Below are 22612 nucleotides of genomic sequence, written 5' to 3' on the forward strand. Positions count from 1 at the left end.
CAATCGACGATCCCACACTGACCATTAAAAGGTACAATTATTGTTATAATTTTCTCAACATGCCAAAAACTGAAGCTCCTAAAGAACACAATTCTCTGCATTTTGAAACAAACCAGACATATTCATTCAAATAAAACTTAATAAGTAGTTCTGAAGATAAAACGTGAGACGTGTCATGTAAGAAACGGGTTTCAAACGAAAGAGATGGGAAGAAAACTCCTTAAAATTGTCGAGTGACGTCGGATGGCAGATTAGTTCGATACTTATCGATAATACAATTTCGATATCACAAGAGACGTAATCTCACACAAAACGTCTTTATCGACTTGTCACTTCGTTTCAATGGACGCTGGCTACCATCTGCCTGCCCTTTGTATAAAATTTCTGCGTGAAAAAAAGTTAATTTTACGAAGCAGATTATAGCTCATATTCGCGATATTCACTATAAAATCTATTTAGCCGTGACGGTGTGTTGAAATAAAGTTACCAAACCTGCCAGCTCTCCCTTAACCAAACTTTGAATTTCAAAGCCCGTGGCTGGTAGTAGAAAGGCAGTGAGTGACCTGTAAACTGCCAGTTGCAACGGTTTATAGTCTACATAAAACCCAATTCAGTATTTGGGGGGGGAGGGCTGCAACTCTACCCCGGCTTATTTTAGTGTATTAACGGTAGATAAGTCTTCAACTTGATCTACATATACAAAGTGATCAGAGTAGTGTACAGCTGCTCCCCTGTCGTGATAAATCAGTCGATTTATTTTTGGGGGTGGGATCGAAATGACAAAACCACCGCATTAAGATACAACGCCTCGGTTATTCGACAAGGGTATAGTCAATTGTGATATATTGTCACTTCATTAGATGTTCTCTTCTGTTCTTATTGAATAAGTTTTTATACGTTTATCAATGTAAGTCTTCCTTCGCTTTTCTTTATTTGTTAAATAGTTCTGATGTTTTAGTTCTTTACGTCGCTGTTCAGAGGCCAACTGTTCTTGGTCAGTCAACTTTCTACGTCTAATCCCACCCTTGCAAATCTTCGTCTGTTTTTCTACGTGTGTTGTTAAGATGGTCTCCTTTATCATTGTAAGTCTTCCTCCGCTTTTCTTTATTTGTTAAATAGTTCTGATGTCTTAGTTCTTTACGTCGCTGTTCAGAAGCCAACTGTTCTTGGTCAGTCAACTTTCTACGTCCAGACCCACCCTTGCAAATCTTCGTCTTAAAATCGACCATAAAGTCAGATTTCATAATAGTTTTCGTAATCTTAATATATCGAAATATTAGTATCAGTTTACCTTGTTGGAGTTTATACTTCAAATAGTTGATAACGTCTTCTTTCACTTTTCTTCACGTTCTTTACGTCGCTGTTCGGAGGCCAACTGTCAGTCAAATCTTGAATGAGTATTATTGTTAGTATTAGATTACCTTGTTGGTGTTGGTTACGTGATAATGCGACTGGCTTAGTAGTTACCAACCAACCAACCAAAAAGCTAACTGAGGGCGGATGTGTTGTATTCGGAATTGTTGTGTTCCACAACAATGCCGAGTATAATGTTACATTGTTGATGACGTCATTTTTTTTGACGACAACGGGGAATCAGAAATTTTTATAGTAGCCAAGGGCAGAACGCTCCTTTCGGAGCTCCTCGGAGGGGTTGGTCAAGTTTTTTAAAAGCAACCAACCCCTTCGGGGGGGTTGGTTGCGTTTTAAAATCTTGTGTAAGAAACTAAACTAAACCCCCCGAATGGAGGGTTAAAACACTTGACCACGGTGGGGGGGGGGGGGGTTGGTCAAGTGTTTAAAAAGCAACCAACCCCCCTTCGGGGGGGTTTGGTTGCGTTTTAAAATCTTGAGTAAGACACTAAACTCGGCATTGTTGTGGAACACAACAATGCCGAGTAAACAAATATAACGTAGCATTGTTTGATGACGTCATTTTTTGACCTGGCCTGGCAGTGGTTCCGACGAAGGTAATTCCCAGATCCTTGCTCGACTAATGGAGCCAGACAATGTTTTCTTGATGTCTCATAGTAAAATGATACTAATGATTGCTTGGTATACCAACACAATAATGCCGAGTAAACAAATGACGTAATTGTTTGATGACGTCATTTGTTGGCTACAAATTGTTTGGCGACGACTGGGAATCAGAAATTGTTATAGTAGAAAAGTACTAAATCGCCATTAAATGGCTTCGGGTACTTATAACCTCTAAAAAACAGTAGAACAGTGCTTATTTTTTTTAAACGCTAAACAAACGAATTAACAATAATTAAGCTACAAGGCATTGTGATCCGCGTAATCTCTGAACATCGTACTTTACTTACTGATTAAGATTCCTTTGCATTATCGCCATGCGCCAGAGATTTCATTTAGACACGACCGTCTCGAAGATCCTTGGCCTTCCATATCGATACACGTTTTCTAGTGTCGATTCAACAGTTCATGAAAAAGATAAAAAAAAAGTCTGAACTCAATATATTGTCCCTCTTTATTTGGCCAATAATTATTTTTAAATCCGCCTACGTAAACTATCATAGTCAGTTCGAAAGCAAAAACATTTTCTCAAATTTACATGAAAGACTAGGGGATCATGGACATTTCACAACTGATTGGAACAACTTGTTCAGCATCCTTAATTTCACACCTATGCCATTAAAAAACTGTCAGAATTTTTTAAAAAAATTCTGTCTCTCGTACTAATTTCAAAAGGTTTATCAAACGGAGAAAAATGAATAATGTGTGCGCGTGGAGTCGCCATGCCAAAGGGGATGCTGTTGTCATGGAAACACGCGAAAACCAGTTTCACTGACCGGGTATCCATAGCAACGCGCCCCTTTAACGAGTGAAATAAAAAGCAGAACAAACTGACATCAATGCCAACAGCCCGTCTGAAATACTTGAATGGTAACAAATCCTATTTGACCATTTTTCTGAATACGTAAGTAACGTGAACAGTGAACGAAAAATGTTTAAAAATTGTATGTACACAATAATTCCCCTCACCCCAACTTACACACACCTTTCCGCATTTCTTCCCAAACTACACTACATAAGGCTATCAAAGTCCATTATTATGTTAGAAAATCGACAAAAGATGTGAATTATCATCATCATTCAAATCGCCATGTCTTATTCCACTCATTACTTTTAAGGCTGATTCAAAAATACTGCAACAAATCTAGGATCAACTTTTCTTCGAATACTGAAATCTACAGTCAATCCACAACGTACAGATCTCCCTAACTTCCTTAATTAAAGAACATACATGTCCAAAAAATTATTATCAAACTGCTGTGCCTAATTAACAAGTGCTAGCCTAATTTAGGCATCAATGAACACAGCTGTGTAAATTTAAGACGTGGACATGAGCATACCTTCCAGCTTAAAGCACAACATAAATTGTGTTCATGCGTCTTTAATAATGGGCAGGCAGCTAAAATCACTTTGTTTATATTAATATTATTACTGTTACAACGTTTAAATTGGATATATGATATATGGGTCATATTTCAGCCATTACGCTCTGGACGAATAAGGCCAAAACATGCATGACCAAGCGATATGGCACTGTAAATGTAACAAGCAATAACAGCTCACAAAATGTGAGGATTCAACAAAGGAAAATGAATCTAAACATCTTCTCCAATAAACAAATTAATTTACCTTGATATATCTTATCGGCTAATGCTGAGGAACATAAGCACCAACATCCCTTCTGCTATACGTAACAACACCCAAACATATGAGCATAAGTATCCACGCTGCAACACTGTTTACAGATACCATGAAATGGTGAACCGTTCCGAAACGAAGCGACGAAATGAATTACTTCATAAGTCAAATCACATAAATATGTATTAAAGGTCATTACAGAATGTGTCATTATTTAATTAAATATATTGTTTTAAGCTAAACATGTGTTTTAATATCTCTTAGAAGTAACATTGTATATTTACTTTTAGCAAGATATTAACCAGGTATTACAGGTAACCAGAGGAACCAACATATGAAAATGAAATATCGTTCAAAGAGAACATGGCGAAATTATTGGTTTGTAAATAAACGTACGAAATTCTTCCTCCACACTACACGAATATGAACGGAGAAAGTGTAATTTTAGGTTGCAGTGAATACATTGCTCATCATTCAGTTCCAATTTTTTTTTTTAACATTAACAAATAAATTTCAAGACTGTTCAATTGTGGAGCACTGCCGAAGTAATGCGGAAATTTTGACCCTTCACTGAACATTTAAATTTCAATATCAGACCCTCCCTCGACAAGAACAATCTTTCAGAAAACAGTTTTCTGGTGCGTTTCCTTAATAAATCATAAAATAAACGTTATTAAATATACTAATATGTATCAGATAGAGGTTTCCATGATGTGAAAAAGACAAATACAAAATTACATACAACTCTGCATTCTTGAAAAAATCAACTTACGTTCTCGAAGAAGAAATTTAACACTTATTGGTACAAACTTCCTGTTCGATAATCTCTGGCTAATACATACTGGATGATACGGGCGCAACAACCCCATTCTAAGGTGATACATGTTGATGTTTTCGCGTTCTTTGTGCCCAATACATTATGAAGAGGTTTTGTTTTTGTCCGTTCACATGTTTTATTTATGAAAATTACAGATCGGATTCCGATAAAAATTTATTATCGAAGACCATATTAAAGCTGTGAGCCTATTTGCTTTTCGTACTTTCGACTTCTAGGTATACATACATGCGTCACGAGAAAACTACTGGGCCGGGAAACGGACCTTCCTGCGCATGCGCAGATCAACTATCGCTGTGATATATAAATAAGATGCAATAAAATAAGTTTGTAATAATTACTGTTTATATACATAAGATAGCACATACTTACTTTTCTTATAAAAAAATCATGTGTTACAGAAATATCCTGAAATGAAAAATTTTAATAAAACATTATAACAGTCCACGAACTGAACACTTCTTGTGCATAGTAAGGTACAGTTAATCTAAAGTAAACTATGCTATAAGTACCAGTATTACTGAAACTACGTAGTCACATTTATGTATTCTGTATTTTCCATTTCTGAAGACAGAATTACCTTCTCTGCATGGCAGAGTACTTGAAGTGAACTGAACACCATCTTGTCTCACATTCAGCAAACTTAAAACATACCCCTTCTCCAAGTCCTTATGCTTCTTTCTCTCACTTACAGCACTGATTGTGATTATATTTTCAGTTTTAAATTTTAAAGAATTTAGCATCCAACTTAAAACCTGTATATGGTGTTGCATTCATGACAGAAGACGTATACTTTTAGATTCCAAAAGTCTTTGTATTTTCCATTTACCTGCTCAAGGGATGAGCAGGAACAAGTATAAAAATGAGATGAAATGTTAAAAATATTAGAATGAAATTACTGACATATTGAGAACTATGAATTTTTCAATATCAGTACCAAATTCACGTATCTTGGATGGGATATCGTAATAGTTCACCCACTCCTGATAATTTCCTCACCTATGAAAGAAGAAATACAGACCCATTATTGTTTCACATACACACTGATCTCAATTTTACATAATCTATTTAATATAAGGATTAATTTGGGCACATGTTTGTTGCAAGGTACAGAAATGTAAGTTTTCACTTGCAGGTTAAAGGACTTTCATAATATTCTCAATACTATTCTTGAATCAGACTTTTAAATCCTAATACTGATTTTGTTTGCAGTCATTCAATGCTAAAATGTATAAATAATTATTAGTATTTAATAGCAATGTAAGTTTATTACTATTATAAAAAGCAGATACATAAAGAACATGAAGATATTTTCATTCAGTGTGTGTTCGCTCCTGTCTCAATCCAATCTGGAGGATATATTGTATATAGCATACATGTTAAAGAGATGACAGAAATATGCAAAATATTTTATTCCGAAGTGTTCCCTTTTATCTTATGCATAACTATCATATTTACACAAAACACCTTGCCAGTTATGCACTGCCTGCACCAGAAGATCTAGCAGCAACATGGTTGCCAACATACACAAACAGCACCTGACAAATCTGAGCGATGTATCATCATATCATCAAGAAAATGTCTACAAATCAAATACTGCAAACAAAAACAGTATTTTGTTGGAATACCCAAATTTTAAATACTGTTAAATGCAGTTAACTCTAATACTGCACCCCTCAATATACTGCCACCCTTGCACCATACCCACGAAAGCTTTGGAATAGAAATTCCTCAGCTAATTTTGAAGGGAATCCCCAGCAAAACACCACTTTGCTGGCCGCCATCTACCAACACCTGTGACAATACACACGTACCATTTAACATTATAATGAAGTCCAGTACACCACCATGCCATTTTGTTCCACCAGCCACAACAGAAGACTCAAACCATAAGCAGCAAACAGTGATTTCTCTGACATTAAACAGACAGACTATAACACATGCTGAACTAGGTCTTCCACGATCTGACTTAGAGCTCAAAAGACTAGGTTTCTATTACATGAAATTCATATACGTGTTCAAAGGTGGCATAACCATGAAAAAGTAATGAAGATTCAAAATTACTATAGTTTCAATTCATCCATCTGCATATCAAGTTTCTTAACATATTTTTAAAAAGGCACAAACATTTCGAGAGCATCATGCCAGAAGATACATTAACATATCCACATAATCAGTGATATTTGGTCTAACAACATAAAATAGTGGGATGTATGTCATGACAGAAGGGCATAATGCTGATGCTTCCTTACAAAGATACAAACAGTTATATATGCGCATGGACACATAATGCACATCTATCAAACAAAATTAACATATTATTTCTATACTGTTTAAAATTTCAAATTTTCTAATACTGAGTGAGTCAAACTTAAGGCCTGACCTGATAGGACAAATTTCTACTAAATATCTGGAAGCTATTCAACTTTTTAGACTGCTTCTGATTAGTTTGTTTAATGACATTTGATTGGCTGAGTACATTACATAGTGTTAAATGACAAAATATATGGTTTGGGAAGAACATTAAATAACTAAGTGGTCTATGAGTCAAAGATTTTAAACCAATGAATGATGCAAAAATGCCAACAGTTAAACTCGGGTGTTCAGTTGCTTCTGAATTGCTAAATTTCAATTCTGCTGAAACATTTCCAAGAGAAAAACCAAAATTAATAAACTAATTCCTTTCTGACAGGTTAACATTCACTCGGCTAGTCAAAAAATTCCTGCATTTTATAAAACCCAAGGTTCATAAGCATTTTTATGAAGGTCCACTACTGGACCCTACAATAGCTCAGATGAATCCAGTCTACTCTCTCACACACAATTTACTGAAGGTGAATTTTAATATTATACATCCATCTATAACCATGCCCTTAAAGTGATCTCTTCCCTACGCAGATCAAGAAATTGAAAATGACAGCAAATAAATCTGGTAACATGCATAAGCATTTCCAGAAACAAAAGCTGAAGAAATACTAATGGCAAATGAGCTAAGGATTTAAATCCTCTCACTTCTAAGGGCTTTAAAAAGGGCTGTAAATTTTTGGAGGAGAAAAATTAAAAATACTCACTTCTCTATGAAATGAGGGTGCAACCTGTACAAAGATAAATGTAATGTAAATCACAAAAAAATAAAATAAAAACCCCCAGCAATGTTGTTTTAAATCTATAAACAAATGTGCATAATATTAAAAGAAATATCACAGTTTTCATAAACAGCAAGTCTTTCTGTTTCCATACTGCACAACTCCGACATATTCTCCCAAACCAACTATCCCCCTCACCCTCTTTAAATATTATGTCATAGTTCTGTCTTGATAGAGGTACATTTTCATTGTTCTTGAATGAACTTGATCCTTCATCTGACATAAATACTCCAAACTTATAATGAAGACTCCACACTCATGTGAGAATCTGCCATCTGCTTTGTGCTGAAGAAAAATTTCAGATGTCTTCTGACCATATCTGTAACAGTATTTTAAACTAAGTCAGCATATTCCAAGTTGAAGTTACAATGAAATCACACAAAATAACCACTTCAGAAAACAAAGAAAATACAGACATGTAAATTTGGAACTAACTAACTAACTAACTAGATGGCTTACCGAACCCGAAGGTTCATCACCGAATTAACCAAAGCCCTCCACCGGACCCTGTCCTGGGCCAACTACTGTAAGAAAGTCAGACATGACGTGAAAAACTCCTGACTTAATTTTCCCTCTTTTAAATGTCTCTGGTAGGAAATTTCCATTGTAGTGAAGTGCTCAGGATTTGTTCTTGAACTTAATGTTGCAGACACTAGAAAACTCACAACATGGCAACAAGAGAGAAAAATTTTGGTAACATACAAAATAAAAATGTCATTGTACTATTGATATTTCAAGGTGTTTATAAATAAGGTTGCAAAATTTAGTCTCTTGGGTAAAATGAATGGTAAATATACCAATTTAATGTTGGGCGATGTCTGATGTCTTTAACAAAGTAGCTCTACTCTCACCTATAAACAAATGGCAAAAGAACCATTCTGAAGTAATAAACAGTTGGAATGCTGAATGTCCTTTAAAATTCACTTTTTACATTCACATCTGGATTTTTTTTGTAACAACTTGTGTGCCCTTAGTGATAAACATAGTGAAAAGTTCTACCAAGATACAGAGAGGTGCACAACTTTCTGACTGTTGTTTTCATGAACAGAGTATCCAATCCAGCTAAAAACAACTTATTTAATTTATATTATAAGAAAATGTGTAAATGTGTTGTGTTAATTATTTTTTATTTTCCAAAAAATAAAAACATTAATGACCACCACAAAATTGTATAATGAATTAACCAATTCCACAAACCTTCAAAGAATCACTGCAATGGTAGTCAGATGAATTTACAACCAGCTCTGAATGTGCTAACACAGATATCTTGAATATTAAAAGCAAAATTCATAAAAATTAACAAATTAAAGACAATATGACAAAAATAACAGGACATCTCTTCCTGAACAATGTGAAATCACTTTCTGGTACCTCAGCTTTCTACAATGCCAGAAGTCAGTCATAAATCAGGAACACGTGCCACAGAACAATAGTCCTTGACATAGATAATTTAAAACCTAATATTTAAGCTGAATTACTTTACTTACCCACTAAATTCACATCTCTTTATAACAGTCAGTCTTGTTTCATACACTTGTTACAGATCCGAACAGGGTTGTCCCATCCCCGATGAGGTACGGCACGTCTATTCATGGAGCAATCCTTGCAGACACCTCGCCCACAGTCACGGCAGTGATGCAGAGTGATCCGAGGACCAAACTGAACCTGACAACAGCAGCAGTGTGTGACCTCATGATCTGGGACCCAGTATGATGGACGTGCTTTATCCTTGATTAATCCTGTAATGACAATGCAATATTTATTTCAATTTAAAATTATGATTGTATCTCAGAAATTTAAGTGAACAAAGTTCATACATAAATTCTTAACATACTATTTCAATTATGTGAATTGAATAGGGTCTACCTCAGCTGTAAACGTGTTACACATGCAAAGAGGTCACCCAAGTTCAAATCCTGCACAGGATATTTATTTGCACTGCTCGTCAACATGTACATGTTACCATAATTCTGTTTCGCCCAATTTGCAGGGGTCTGCTGCCATAGTCTAAACCTTCTATGCAGATATAATTTACTATAAAAATTTGTGATTTGTCGTTGTCAACAAAAAATTACGTCATCAAACAATGTCACGTTATATTTGTTTACTCGGCATTGTTTTACCAACACAACAATGCCGAGTAAACAAATGAATGGGGGGGGGGGGTTAGTTTAGTGTCTTACACAAGATTTTTAAACACTTGACCAACCTCCCCCGAGGGGGCGTTGGTTAAGTGTTTTAACCCCCTTTAGGGTTGGTTTAGTTTCTTACTTAAAATGCAACCAACCTCCAAAGGGGGGGTGGTTGGTTGGTTGCGTTTTAAAAACTTGACCAACTCCCTGAGGAGCTCCGAAAGGAGCGCTCTGCTCTAGTGTATTAAATAATATGGGAAACCACTACAGAAACCAACATCAGAAAAAGTATCATGTTTCTCACATAAATTTGTAAGATAAATTATTTTACAGAATTCTTATGTAACATTCAAAAATAAATACTCTTTGTTGAAGGCTATAAAGCATAACTATACTTCAAAAAAAACATAAGAAAACATTTTGTCAATGGGCAGCATATCTTTTTGAACACACTATGAATTATGGTTTTTTAATGCCTGGAAAGAGATTTGAAACCCCCTTCAATAAAATCCAGGCAATGTGGAAAAGCGAAATTCTGAGAGAATAAAATAAACAAGAAAAAAATGAGCACATTCTTTTTATGGAAATTGCAATCTCTCAGAGTAATACAGTAACTGAAGATTTCTTTTGAAACCCATAGGTGAAATGTCAGATCACCTTCACACATACATTTCACAGCTTGTTGAATTATTTAAATTGATGTCATGATTTGGCAGTTACATTAATTTCCCTTATTTTTAAGTGTGGAGAATTTTAGTTATATAAGCAGTACATGCACATAATTCAATTACATTAGACATTAACAATTTTAATGTTAAGATTACATCATGTAAGTAAACTTTAAGAACCAACAGAATAATGATTACTACCTCTGGGATATTCCAACACAGAAGCAACTGTACTCAATGTGCTAACAACAGCCTCACCATATTTTCTTGCTCGGACTTCAGTGTCATCAATCTCATCTAAAATCCCAGAGCCACGGCTTGAAGATGCTGCAAATTCAAAAACCATTGCATTTAAGATTATTAAATGTTTTTGTTTCCTGAAAGCAACATTTCAGATTATGTCTAGTTTCTAGATAAATATGAATTCCAAATATTCCTATTTCTACATTAATATCACCCATTACTTATGGATGAACATCATAACCACAGAAAAATCTGAGAGGGTGTTGACTTATTTAGAGAGAAATACAGAGTATAAAAAATATAAATGTGTTCTGCACCTGTGTATGGCACCTACCAACCTCTGCTGTAACGCATAAGAAGATAATATCTGTTTACACGTAAAGCTCATTATGCTGTTCACCTAATATCACTAACACATAAGTCATAAAACACGGAAACATCTGAAGTTAGCCCAAGATAACTTGAGATAATAATGAAGTTGTTTATAAAAACAGTATTTTCTTCTGTTTCAAATGTTGTGAAAAATGGTTTATCTTCAGTACCTTATTTATATTCAAATATCACAAAACTAAACTGAAATATGATTCTTTTGCTAAAAATAAAGGGAATTTCTGGACCAGATGAACACCATCAACTGCTCATGGAAGACAATGAACTGTGTAATTATAATAGATCTTACCTTTCTGGTAGCAGTTAACACACACTCGAACTGGACTCATCCATCCCCTGTCAGGAACTGGCATAACATAGTTTGAACAGTCTTCACAAAATCCCTCTCCACAAGCTCGACAATGATGCTTACTTACAGTTGTTGCAAACCACTTGTTGCAACTATGACAATGCTAAACCACAAGAACAAAGTACGTATTCAACATAAATGTAATAGTTTTATAAATGTTGTTAATGAAAAATTAACTGACAGAGTGACCTACTGTTACAAGAAACATAACTAAACCTTGAAAATGTGTCTCTTAAGGCAGAGGTTGGCAACCTTTCCTTATTGTGGGCCACACTGGATATTCATACCCTTCTTGAGGGCCAAAGAAAAAAATTACGAATGTTGTGGACAGTAGATGAAACAGTATTTATTAAATATAAAAAGTATATAGCTGGTATTTACTTTAAAACAATTAATAGCTGTATTTCTCGACACAACTAAGTTTACTGTAAGGACAGTGTTTGTTAGCTTTCAAAAAATTTTGAATTTAAGTTATTGGCAGCTGATAACACTTCATTTATCAATTCCACAGTCATTTTCATGTTGTTTTCATACGGTGTGAAGAATGGAATAATGTACCTTCTGACAATACAATTTTAACATCACAAAGATATATCAACAAAATTTTTGTTTCATTAAAATATCAACGTTGTTCTCACTAGCAGTAAACATTTCCCCTTCTCAAAATTGGCTAATTTCCAAACACAGAAAGGTTGTGAAGGCCACAAGTGGTCCATGATTCATAATCATCACCAGTGTCCCCAATTCTACTCTTCGGAAATTTTCAACTGGTTTTTTTATTGGAAGGATTAGAAGGATTTTGCTTTGTCCTTAGTAAAGACTGCCATCACAGTATATTCACTTTTCAGTTCACTAAACTGACATCTACACATGTTGAGGTCCTGGCTGTATCAAGTGTTGAAGGTATAATTTTCTTTTAGCATTGTTTTGCTATGGAATTTTTTGAAATAAAATATTCATGTAAAATCACATTTGTTATAAGTTTTGTATATTTGAAATAACTGGCTAAGGGCTGCAGACTGTTGATTAATATAGCAAGACATACATACCTTTATTTCATGGTTTGGTCTCCAATACTTAGGCGCTATCTGATCAGCAACCCAAGATGATAACATGCGCGTAGGCGGTGACCCAACACTGGCAACAGCCTCCGATATGTATGTCACACCATCCAGGACTTTTTGGGCGGCATTCTGACTTCCCAAAGCTGTTGAGCTGTTCTGCTGAAAACAATTTAAAATTCCACAAAGGTCTACATGATTATTATGAGTTCTTTACAGCAAACAAAATGCATTTATGAAACAGCTGCCACGGCAAATGAAATGCGGATATATGATTTTGTAAGGTTTATGTTTATAGAATGAAGTGTTTTGGAACAAAACTTAAACTTACCTTGATTACTGACACCTATTCAAGAGCTGAAAGTATCAACAGAACTGTTAACTGGCATTCTTATTAACTCAATTAGAACAACACTTAATTTTTCCAACAAAAATAACTTACATCAGGCCAGACATGTTGAATCTCTGTTCGTACTGCTATATCCTCTGGATTTTTGTTGCCATACCAGTATTGACGACTCCGATATATTTCTCCACAGTAAGGACACTCAATGACATATCTAGCAAATAGAAAAGAAAGTATGTGACAAAACTATGAGTTTGGAAGGGTCAGAGTTTGAAACAGTATAATTATAAAAGAATCATAATATGGTTCACAGTAAACCCTATTATACATGCTGTGATTTTTTTGTTATAGTTGGGGTTGACTTTCATACCTTTTATCAAAATATCACTTAACTTATAAATTATACATTTGATACAAAAACATACCCTGACCAGGCAAATTTTGCAAATCCAAACAATGATGTGTCAGTAGAAGCTGTAAGCTTTGGAGTGACCACCACCTCTTTCCCATTGCTATGGCAAATCTTGCAAATGTACATACAGTTGTCAAACTGGTGTTGGTATCTGTAACAAACAGTTCCCATAAACCTCATTTCAGATTCTGCATCTCTGCCATGTGATGTAACCTCAGTAACATTAATATATCCAATACTGCGCAAAGATATTGAACTGTTACAGTGTAAATGAAAGCAAATCCTACAGCACACTGCAAAACAAACTTAGAAGTGTGAAGGTTCCTGATGATGGTGTGTTATAATCTGTAAGATTATTTTTTTGGACTTTGTCAATATCTAAATTATAAAATAATAAAATCAAAATGTTTCAGAAGCTGAATTCTGCTTCAGTCTAAAGGTCTGAGGTTAGATCAACCAGGATTCCTGTCCTCTTTCCCTTTTTGCCTGAAGACAGAAGCAGGATTAAGCTTCCAAAACATTGTCATTTTATTATTATATGATGTAGGTGATGGACAAAATAGAAGAAAACAATTGCATACAACAATCTTTAGTATTTGGGCACACTCCTTTCACCTCATAAGTGATTTTGATCTTAACAAACTTTACAGAACAGAAACCTTATTGAGAAGAAGTACAAGAAATCATCTGCTTTTTATGAAACCCAAATGGAAAACATGAAAATTCTGTCAGGATAGTTGTTTCTTGTGTAATATTTTAATCAGTTTATTTATGAATACAAGTCAGGTGCACTAGCAATAAAATATTTAAGAAATCAGTGGCTTATTTCAAAATATAAATTATACATACAGTTCTTTTACATGTTAACTAAACTGTTCCCTATTTATACTCTACTGCGTTAGCCATTCATAAAGTCAGACATAATCCACAATAACAAATGCTACACCCGGTGTCACACGACTGCAAACATTTAAAAGTGAAAAAGTTACACCAAAAATTTCTGCCAAAGGATCTGAATGCATTGAAAAAGAATACGGCTACAAGTTATTGATTTAATTAGTCCACATACAGGTGAATGAACTAACGATCTGAAAATAACTGATCAGTATTACGCTTCACTAGTTTTACCGGCATCTCTGAGCACAAGAATGGTGCAGTCCGTCCTTTAAATGACCCATACTACTTTCACAGCGCCTCTCACATGACGAACATTTTATTGGACATGTGAAGTACTGGTCAGGAAACAGAACAACTGAGCTGTTCTCCAATTCCCCATTGAACTTGTCATTTAGAACCTGAAATATGAACAGGAAGATAAAGTAACTCAACAAAAGACCACAAAGGATAATTTCATCTACTGAAATTAATTTACAAGTAAATTACATAAAACAAGCTCATAAAGTATATTCCATACTGGAATACACAGAAAATCTTCCTGCATTCTTCGCAGTGTGCATTTAGAGGTATTAAATCTGGCATGTCCCACAAAATAAATTTGTTGCACACATTGAAACAGTCACAATTTTCAAATATTCAGAACTAACTTTTGGCACATTCTACCTTATTGTGTTAATTAAACAAAATCATAATTATAACAGATCCAAGACCATCACCCTTAGTCAGAAGATCCACAGTTAAAACCCTGGGGATGGCAGATTATAAATATAACAAACCACTACTGCACAACACTCAATCACCAAAGCATGATACACAGTTATGACCATGGCATCCCTAAACATTTGCATTACTGGTTATGGCAGGACTGTGACAAAGCAGCAACCCATTAGTGTAAAAATGCAAAAGTCATATACAACTGTTCGAACACAAATTTCAAAATAGGTTCATAATTAAAGCCTGGCAAGGGGGCAGGCATGTAACCCAAAGAAAGTTCTAGAAGGTCACTAAACCATTATCCAATGGTAGAATTTCTGAATTATTACTGAAATCATGGCATCAAATGGAACAGAATATCTAAAAGTGCAAGGAGCGGGCACAAGGGTTTCCTAGACGCCAAATTGTGACTCAAAACTGCAGTCTCAGCACTCATCTCGCAAGACTAAGTCACAGTTCTCAACATCTGAAGTCTAGCCACCAAATCAGACAATCTTTGTAGAGTATAACCCTAGTGTACAATACTACTGTGTTTTGCATAACCAGTGAAATTATAAAGTGTCATAATTCATAAACAGACTTCAATAAGACGGCAGTATTCTGGGTTGTAGTTCTATGATGGAGGCAGCAAGGACCTCTGAAACACTGGTAAACTTCTACCAGGCCACACGGTGCTACAACCCAGAAGACGGCCATTTTCTCACTCACCACCGCGTTAATCTCAAGTCCTACTTAGACTTAATAAGTTTGCATGAAACCCAAGAGATGGTAGCAGTTTCGGTATCAGAGTGAAAATCATCGTGAAAATAACTGTCAATTCAATCTCTACATCACACTCAAAGGAATGAAGTGTGAGGTGGCCTTGATATAGAAATGGTGGGGGTAAAGCATGCTACATGTCTCATCCTCATGTTACTTGACCTGAAGGATAATTCGGTGATAATACCTTGAGTGTATGAAATACAACTTGTGGCTGTCGGGGTGAACGAACTGTCGTGTTCTCCAGCTCACTCTGCACAGCTGCTCGGAAATCTGAGAAGTCTGTAGGTGGTGACAATGTTTGGATTCCCACATACCGCAGAGAACTGAATGCCTCTATCTCCAGTTTATTCTGAGCAAATCGGTTACGCAGTAAGTCCTCAGCACTGTCAGTTAAGGCTAGAAATCATATAATGGAACATTTAGAGATGAAGAAGACTCAATCCTGCTCTAGCTATTCCTTTCCAGGAATTACACATACTTCAGCTTACAAGAAATTACCGATACTAAACCACAAAAATAGCACACTCCTCCATTATTTGTTTTTATACTTCTGCTCTAACTGGTCATATACTGACATCACATGGCATGATGGGAACACCTTTCTAACCTCAAATAGTAGCATTTGATACTGAGACCAGAAAATATAGCTGACAAAAATGAAAGAACACATTAAAGGTGAAGAAAAGGAAATTACTTCCACAATTTTAACCTTTTTTAATGAAGAGAAGAGAATGAAAGGCTGAAGATCATAATAGTAATTATCATTAGAATAAAAATTTACTTGGATATTATCCATCGTCTAGTAATAAAACGTAAAAAACGTAAAAACGACGTTTCGGAGATGAGACTCTATCTCCGTCTTCAGGTTCCTACTCAGTTGGGCCCACTAGATACAGCTAATCCCTATCTCCGGACAAATTAAAAAGTGAAAGTCCCAGAATAAAAAGGCATAACTACACCATCCATCCGTGGGACGTAAGTGGAGATATACTGGTTAGTTTCGATGTAGTCAGCCTATTTACCAACGTACCAGTGGAAGAGGCCCTGTTTGTCATCAAGGAAAAACTTCGTACGGATTCTACATTATTGGACCGGACATCATTACAGGTTGATGACTTGGTGGAACTGTTAGAGATATGCTTGACCACTACGTACTTTCAATATGAAGATAAATTCTATCAACAAAAGGAGGGAATGGCGATGGGGAATTCGTTGTCGCCTGTCGTGAGCAATATTTATATGGAGTATTTTGAAACTCTGGCTTTAGACACAACTGATCACAAACCAGCCACTTGGTTGAGATATGTGGACGATACTTTTGTGGTTTGGCCGCATGGTCCAGCGAGATTGCAGGAATTCTTTCACCATCTTAACGGTCTCAGATCGTCAATACAATTCACCATGGAGATGGAAAATAATGGTACTATTCCGTTCCTGGATGTTTTAGTCACGAAGAATGGTGGTAATTTACTTACGGATGTTTATAGGAAACCCACACATACTGGCCGATATTTAAATTTCGAATCTAATCACCCACTCCACGTTAAAAGGGGAGTGGTTTACAGTCTGGTGAATAGAGCTAACATCATATGTCCAGAAAAAAACAATTTCAACAGAGAAGTTCAGAACATCAAACATGATCTATCTCTGAATGGGTATCCCCGACATTTAATTGAATCTGTTATCAAGTCAAAAGAAAAAAACATCCGGCCTTCTCCTGACAGAACGCCTTTGGGTACGGCGGTTATCCCATATGTCAAAGGTGTCTCTGAAAAATTTAGAAGAATTGGGAACCGTTACAACATCAGGACTATCTTTAAAACCGGACACACTCTCCGTGGTTTATTGAGCTCCATGAGACCAAAAACAGCCGAGAGACAGACTAGGCAGTGTGTGTATGGAATACCATGTGATTGCGGTAGATGGTATATCGGCGAAACCAACAGACCTCTGGAAGTACGATTGAAAGAACACAAATATAATTTCAGACAGGGCCTGCTGGAGAAATCCAGATTGGCCCAACATGCGTACGAAGAAGATCATCATGTCTGTTGGGATGGGGCCAAAGTATTATTAACTGAATCCAATACCATCTACAGAAAATACAAGGAGGCGGCACACATGGCACTACTCGCCAATCCTATCAGCCAGCCTAGTTTGGATTTATCTCCTATTTGGATTCCTGTCATCTCTCAAGAAATCCAAAGTGGGCATCCAGTTTCAAGTTAATATTCTTGTGTATTTATTCCCACTTTTTGTGAGTTTGTGTCTTTTGGCTTTATCGTGTTTAACGAACTTTATTTCTACTATTTACTTTTTTACGTCCCACGGATGGATGGTGTAGTTATGCCTTTTTATTCTGGGACTTTCACTTTTTTAATTTGTCCGGAGATAGGGATTAGCTCTATCTAGTGGGCCCAACTGAGTAGGAACCTGAAGACGGAGATAGAGTCTCATCTCCGAAACGTCGTTTTTACGTTTTTTACGTTTTATTACTAGACGATGGATAATATCCAAGTAAATTTTTATTCTATTGACTCTTCACCATTGTCAAGAAGTTTTAGATTTGAAGTAATTATCATGACAATGACTGTGGGTAACAATGATTTGATAGATACAGAAATAGCTGAGAGTAAAAACAAATACGCAGGTCTTACTGCAGGCATTTCAACCATACTGTCTACTAAAATCTGCTTAAAAAGGGGAGACTGTCCTAGGGGCCATCATAACCATCTACTTTCATTAGATTTCTGTCTTCTGGGTTATTGCGCTGTGTAGTCTGGTCGATGTTAACCAACGTTTCAGAGGTCATACTGCCTCCGTCATCAGGGCGATGGCGGAGGCAGTATGACCTCTGAAACGTTGGTTAACATCGACCAGACTACACAGCGCAATAACCCAGAAGACAGAAATCTTCATACTCACCGCTGTGAGAACCTCAAGTCTTACATACTTTCATTAATTCCAAGCTCAAGGTGAAGAAAAAGTTTTCATTTATCTACATCCTGCAAGTGCACATAAATGTGAATTCCACTGAAATTCATTTTCACTTTAATATGCACATAATTGAAATAAAAAAGCAGCCATACAGAAATAGCTATTTGACATGTGTCCAAAAATTAAAATGTATTAAAAATGTTTCAAATGCATCAAAAGAAGATGTTTATGAACTTTTCTGAAGACTCCATGTTTCAAACTTAAATATACAAGTAGCACAGTACAATTCTATATGTCATTACATCATGTATAATTCAAGAAATGAGTTAGGCCACATAAAACCACAAAAGGGCTGCTTGTAGCCTCTGGACTGCAGCATGCTTGTCTTATTATATCTTTCTAACACTGCAGACATTTAACACATATTTTGTCATGAGACATTTATCAGTTTGTCCACAATTTTTTATCACAGAATGAATTACCATATAACAGTATATTCACAGTAGGTCTATAACAGTTGCATGCCACTGTGTGAAAGGACAGTGTCATTCAACTTTGGTATTAGAACAACATTTTTTAATTTGTATGTTTCAATTTTAATCACAGTTTAATAAAAGCAGTACCAGCCTTAACTACTACCTGAACATTTATGGTACATCTATAATTCAAAGTAAAAAAGCATACAAATGAAGTAATGTAAAATAAAATACTGAAATAATTCACTCACAAGCCTGCAAGGTACGTGTGTGCCTGGTTTCATGAAATATAATAACTGCAGGACCAAGAGCTGATAAAGGCCCACCGAACTCATTGCGCTGACCAACAACTTGTAAAGCTGCCTGGAAGTGCTGCGTGTAAGCACGTGAAGCTGACCCCAGGAATGTGAACATGTCTCGATGCAAACGTTCTGATCGTGTGCGATAAATCACAATATCTGACAATGCAAGAACCTACAACATAAAGGTGATATGAAGCAATGACCCTCAGACATTCTACAATATGTACTTAAAAACACCCCAAAAACAAAATTATTCTTTACTAATAATTTCTACTTTACAAACTTCAACAGTTTAACTGACAAATTTACATCTCATACCCTTCTTTCTTGGGGGGTGGCGGGGGGGGGGGGGGGGGGGGATGGCAGCAAAGGCCAGCTAAAAACAGTGTACGCTAATATTCAATTTATAACCCTGTGACTGCTACTACACCCTGATATCCTAGTATAGACTTTTGTGCATCACTTCACTCTGGTTATCCCAATCTGTAAACAATGTGATTATTTTTTAATTTTTCTGATAAAACCTAAAAGGCTAGTGACAAACTGTATCTACACTGTCATCTTTTTCACAAATATTTGAAAGTTTTGTATGTTTCTTCCAATATAAAAGTCACTGACCTAAGAAATATTCTGCAGTCGAAGGGTTAAACAAAACAATTAACCCGCATCTTTGTGCTGGGAAATATATACACTCTTTAAAATGTAATAATGTGGACAATGTATTGGGGAACAGATTTTACTAGACTTAATGAAACTAAAAACGTGAAAATGCCTCATTCCAATTAGTTTGGCAGTTAACAAGACATATATATTAAACAGCAAGTGTTCTATAATAGCTTATTAAGATAAAATATTATAAATATTTACTAATGCTGTATTAATATTAGATCACCTTAAGCAGTAGTCTTGTTCGCTGATTCTCATGGCTTGTGGATCCCAGAAGACCCTCTGTATCCAAACAAATGACTTTCATATGAGGATCATATGCGACCCACACACCGAGAGTGCATGAATCTTGCTCAGATGATGTGGAAAACACTTCGCCCCCTTCAAAAAACGTTTGGTTCAGTGTATGAGACTTCCCATCACCTGTATTACCAAACACTGACACAACTTTTACACGTGTTGAGTTATCACAATTCAATCGACCCAGAAACTGTTCAGCTGATGACACCTGTGAAAATTAAAAGATACACATAGAAATCATGTCACTTAAAAGTATTACAACACCTTAAGAGGTCATATAAAATAAATTAAAGGATAAGAGGTGGTCATACCTACATTATGGCACAGCTTGCCATTGTTTACTTTGAAGGATATATTCTTACTAAAGCCTTGATTTGACCACTCTAATAATATATGGCGAAGAGCACAAATTATAATGCTCCACATTATACAATATTCTCCAGCCTCCTGTAACATCATCCTATTTAGGTACATACATTCTCCTCAGTATCTAGTTCTCAAACATCCTTCAATCTGTGTTTTACAAAATTTCATAATACGCTGGTTTTTTAAGGTGAGAAGTTGTCCAATCCCCAAGCTAAAGGACCACTCCTTGTTTGCTGTTTTTAACTCCTCAGTCAATATTTTTGCAGTTACCCTGCATATCTGGAGGCCTTCTCCTCCAACCACAACTTGAAAATGTACCAGAGTGTGGTGACTGGTGACAAGGAAGTCCCTCAACACCAAGTAGAAGCTTATGTTATTATAGCAATTAAAAAGCTCCCGCTGGTGTCAGTGTTGAATCACTGGAAAATGTGTTAGAATATTGCAGGAAACATCTTTCAACAACTGCTGTAAAATCATACAAAGCAAAATGTTCTTACAGACAAAATTTTAAAATGTATGACAAACCACAGAGTATTTGCAGCACCAAGAAGAAAGCTGTAGAACTACTTTCTAGAGTGTGTCACAAACTGGTTATGTTTACAGTAACCAGAGATTTCAGACTCTATTAAATAACCCTCATTTCATGACACATGTACCAATTCTTCAGGTTTGGAAGCTGGTGTTTCCATGTATCCTACTTTCATTAATCTTACTTCAGCCTACTTTTAATTATAAAGACTTTTTTAATATCTGTATTAAACAATGAATATTACAAATGAGAAACAATGATCATCAAAGGCCACTCAATAATAAAATACCTTCAGATTTTCTTTACCATCCAGCAACAAAAAACTGCCTCCATTATGCTCTTCATATCTTGTACCAAGTTTCAAAGATGTGAATTCTGATGTCAGTGTCACATCTGGGGGCAAATTACCCATAGATTTATTCTCTGAATAAGGATCTTGTACCAGTCTACTATGCCCAAGTAGTGAAGGACTGTCAATTGACTTCATAATGGCAGAACCAGCATTGGACATCTTCGTCCTTAATACAGTCCTCTGTCTCTTCAGTGGCAGTTCCATGGGGTAAGCTGCATACAAGGCATCGTCTTGCCAGCAATATGTCAGAAATTAATCTACCGTTTCATGTGGTATGCAGTTCTTCCTATTACTACGAATACAAAGTGTCGTTATACCATCATTTAATGACTGTCTTAACCACACATTTTTGAATTCAGGTTTATGTCTTAGAAAATTAATCAGCAAAGCATTTGGTGACAAATTTTCTGCACAATGATTTCAACGTCAAACGTCACTTAATTAAACAAAATAATGTAACAGAATAAAATTTAAACAGCATACTACGCAGAAATTCAACGAACACTGAACATAATGAGCACCTATAAAATAAAAAATGGTCTGTACTTCACAACATTCTAATGCAAATCTCCATTCAGTACCAAATGTTGAGTCATGAGCTCCTAATGCCAACATTTAGCCACTAGAGGGCGAGAAATTTATACGATTTATCGTTATTGTAAATAATCGATAGTCGAATGAGTTATGAAAATTATCATTTTCAACAGAACAAATCAATCTTTGTAGAACTCTTGAAACCTTTAATGCACATTGATGTATAGATTGCATATAATTTTCATTTTGGCGCACAGAGTGTATGGCGAAAGCCATACATTGCCATTCATGTTTGACGCATTTTGATCATGTAGTCTCAGTTTGTCATTACTTCTGTCGAGTTTAATTTGTACCATAGTTCCTTCATTATTATTATTTAAAGAAGTGCAAAACATTCAGATTTGACTGTGCACACATGGCTTCATGAATTTTATTTAGTTTATTTGACGATACTTTCAGTAACTCAAACTATATAGCGTCGATGAGAAGTACTTGGTTAGTCACGAAATTCCCCGCCATTTAT

The 22612-nt window shown here is 35.8% G+C and overlaps 2 protein-coding genes across 6 annotated transcripts in view; both read right to left on the minus strand.

The window, feature by feature from the left end:
• The window catches only part of LOC110826906 (Checkpoint suppressor 1-like), a 42861-nt gene extending 39077 nt beyond the window's left edge, over nucleotides 1–3784 (minus strand). For 2 of the 4 annotated variants that reach the window (XM_022058013.2, XM_022058014.2), the window contains exons 1-2: nucleotides 3664–3784; nucleotides 2325–2421 (exon numbers count right to left, since the gene is read on the minus strand). The gene's annotated coding sequence lies outside the window, so the exon portion shown is untranslated. Of the gene's footprint in view, nucleotides 1–1291; nucleotides 1314–2324; nucleotides 2422–3663 lie in introns of those variants that run through there. The other 2 variants (XM_022058016.2, XM_087349589.1) reach the window with 2 other exon arrangements.
• A 1046-nt stretch (nucleotides 3785–4830) lies between these two features.
• Nucleotides 4831–22166, minus strand: LOC110826905 (zinc finger FYVE domain-containing protein 1). 2 transcript variants are annotated; one of them, XM_022058011.2, is made up of 12 exons: nucleotides 21493–22166; nucleotides 20235–20516; nucleotides 19292–19514; nucleotides 15812–16023; nucleotides 14383–14549; nucleotides 13268–13405; nucleotides 12939–13056; nucleotides 12485–12658; nucleotides 11376–11538; nucleotides 10655–10780; nucleotides 9141–9392; nucleotides 4831–7972 (listed from the first exon to the last, which is right to left on the minus strand). In XM_022058011.2, exons 1-11 carry the CDS (start codon nucleotides 21757–21759, stop codon nucleotides 9169–9171), a joined length of 2094 nt encoding a protein of 697 aa, XP_021913703.1. In that variant the 5' UTR covers nucleotides 21760–22166; the 3' UTR covers nucleotides 4831–7972; nucleotides 9141–9168. The 2 variants fall into 2 exon arrangements, with proteins under 2 accessions (XP_021913703.1, XP_021913704.1); XM_022058012.2 differs by having other exon boundaries at nucleotides 12485–12655; nucleotides 21493–22165.
• Nucleotides 22167–22612: the final 446 nt, after the last annotated feature.

This window comes from Zootermopsis nevadensis, unplaced genomic scaffold (genome assembly GCF_977971745.1).
Source record: "Zootermopsis nevadensis isolate Lab colony 2312 unplaced genomic scaffold, Znev_1.0 Znev_ptg000016l, whole genome shotgun sequence".
Classification (NCBI taxonomy): Eukaryota; Metazoa; Arthropoda; class Insecta; order Blattodea; family Termopsidae; genus Zootermopsis; species Zootermopsis nevadensis.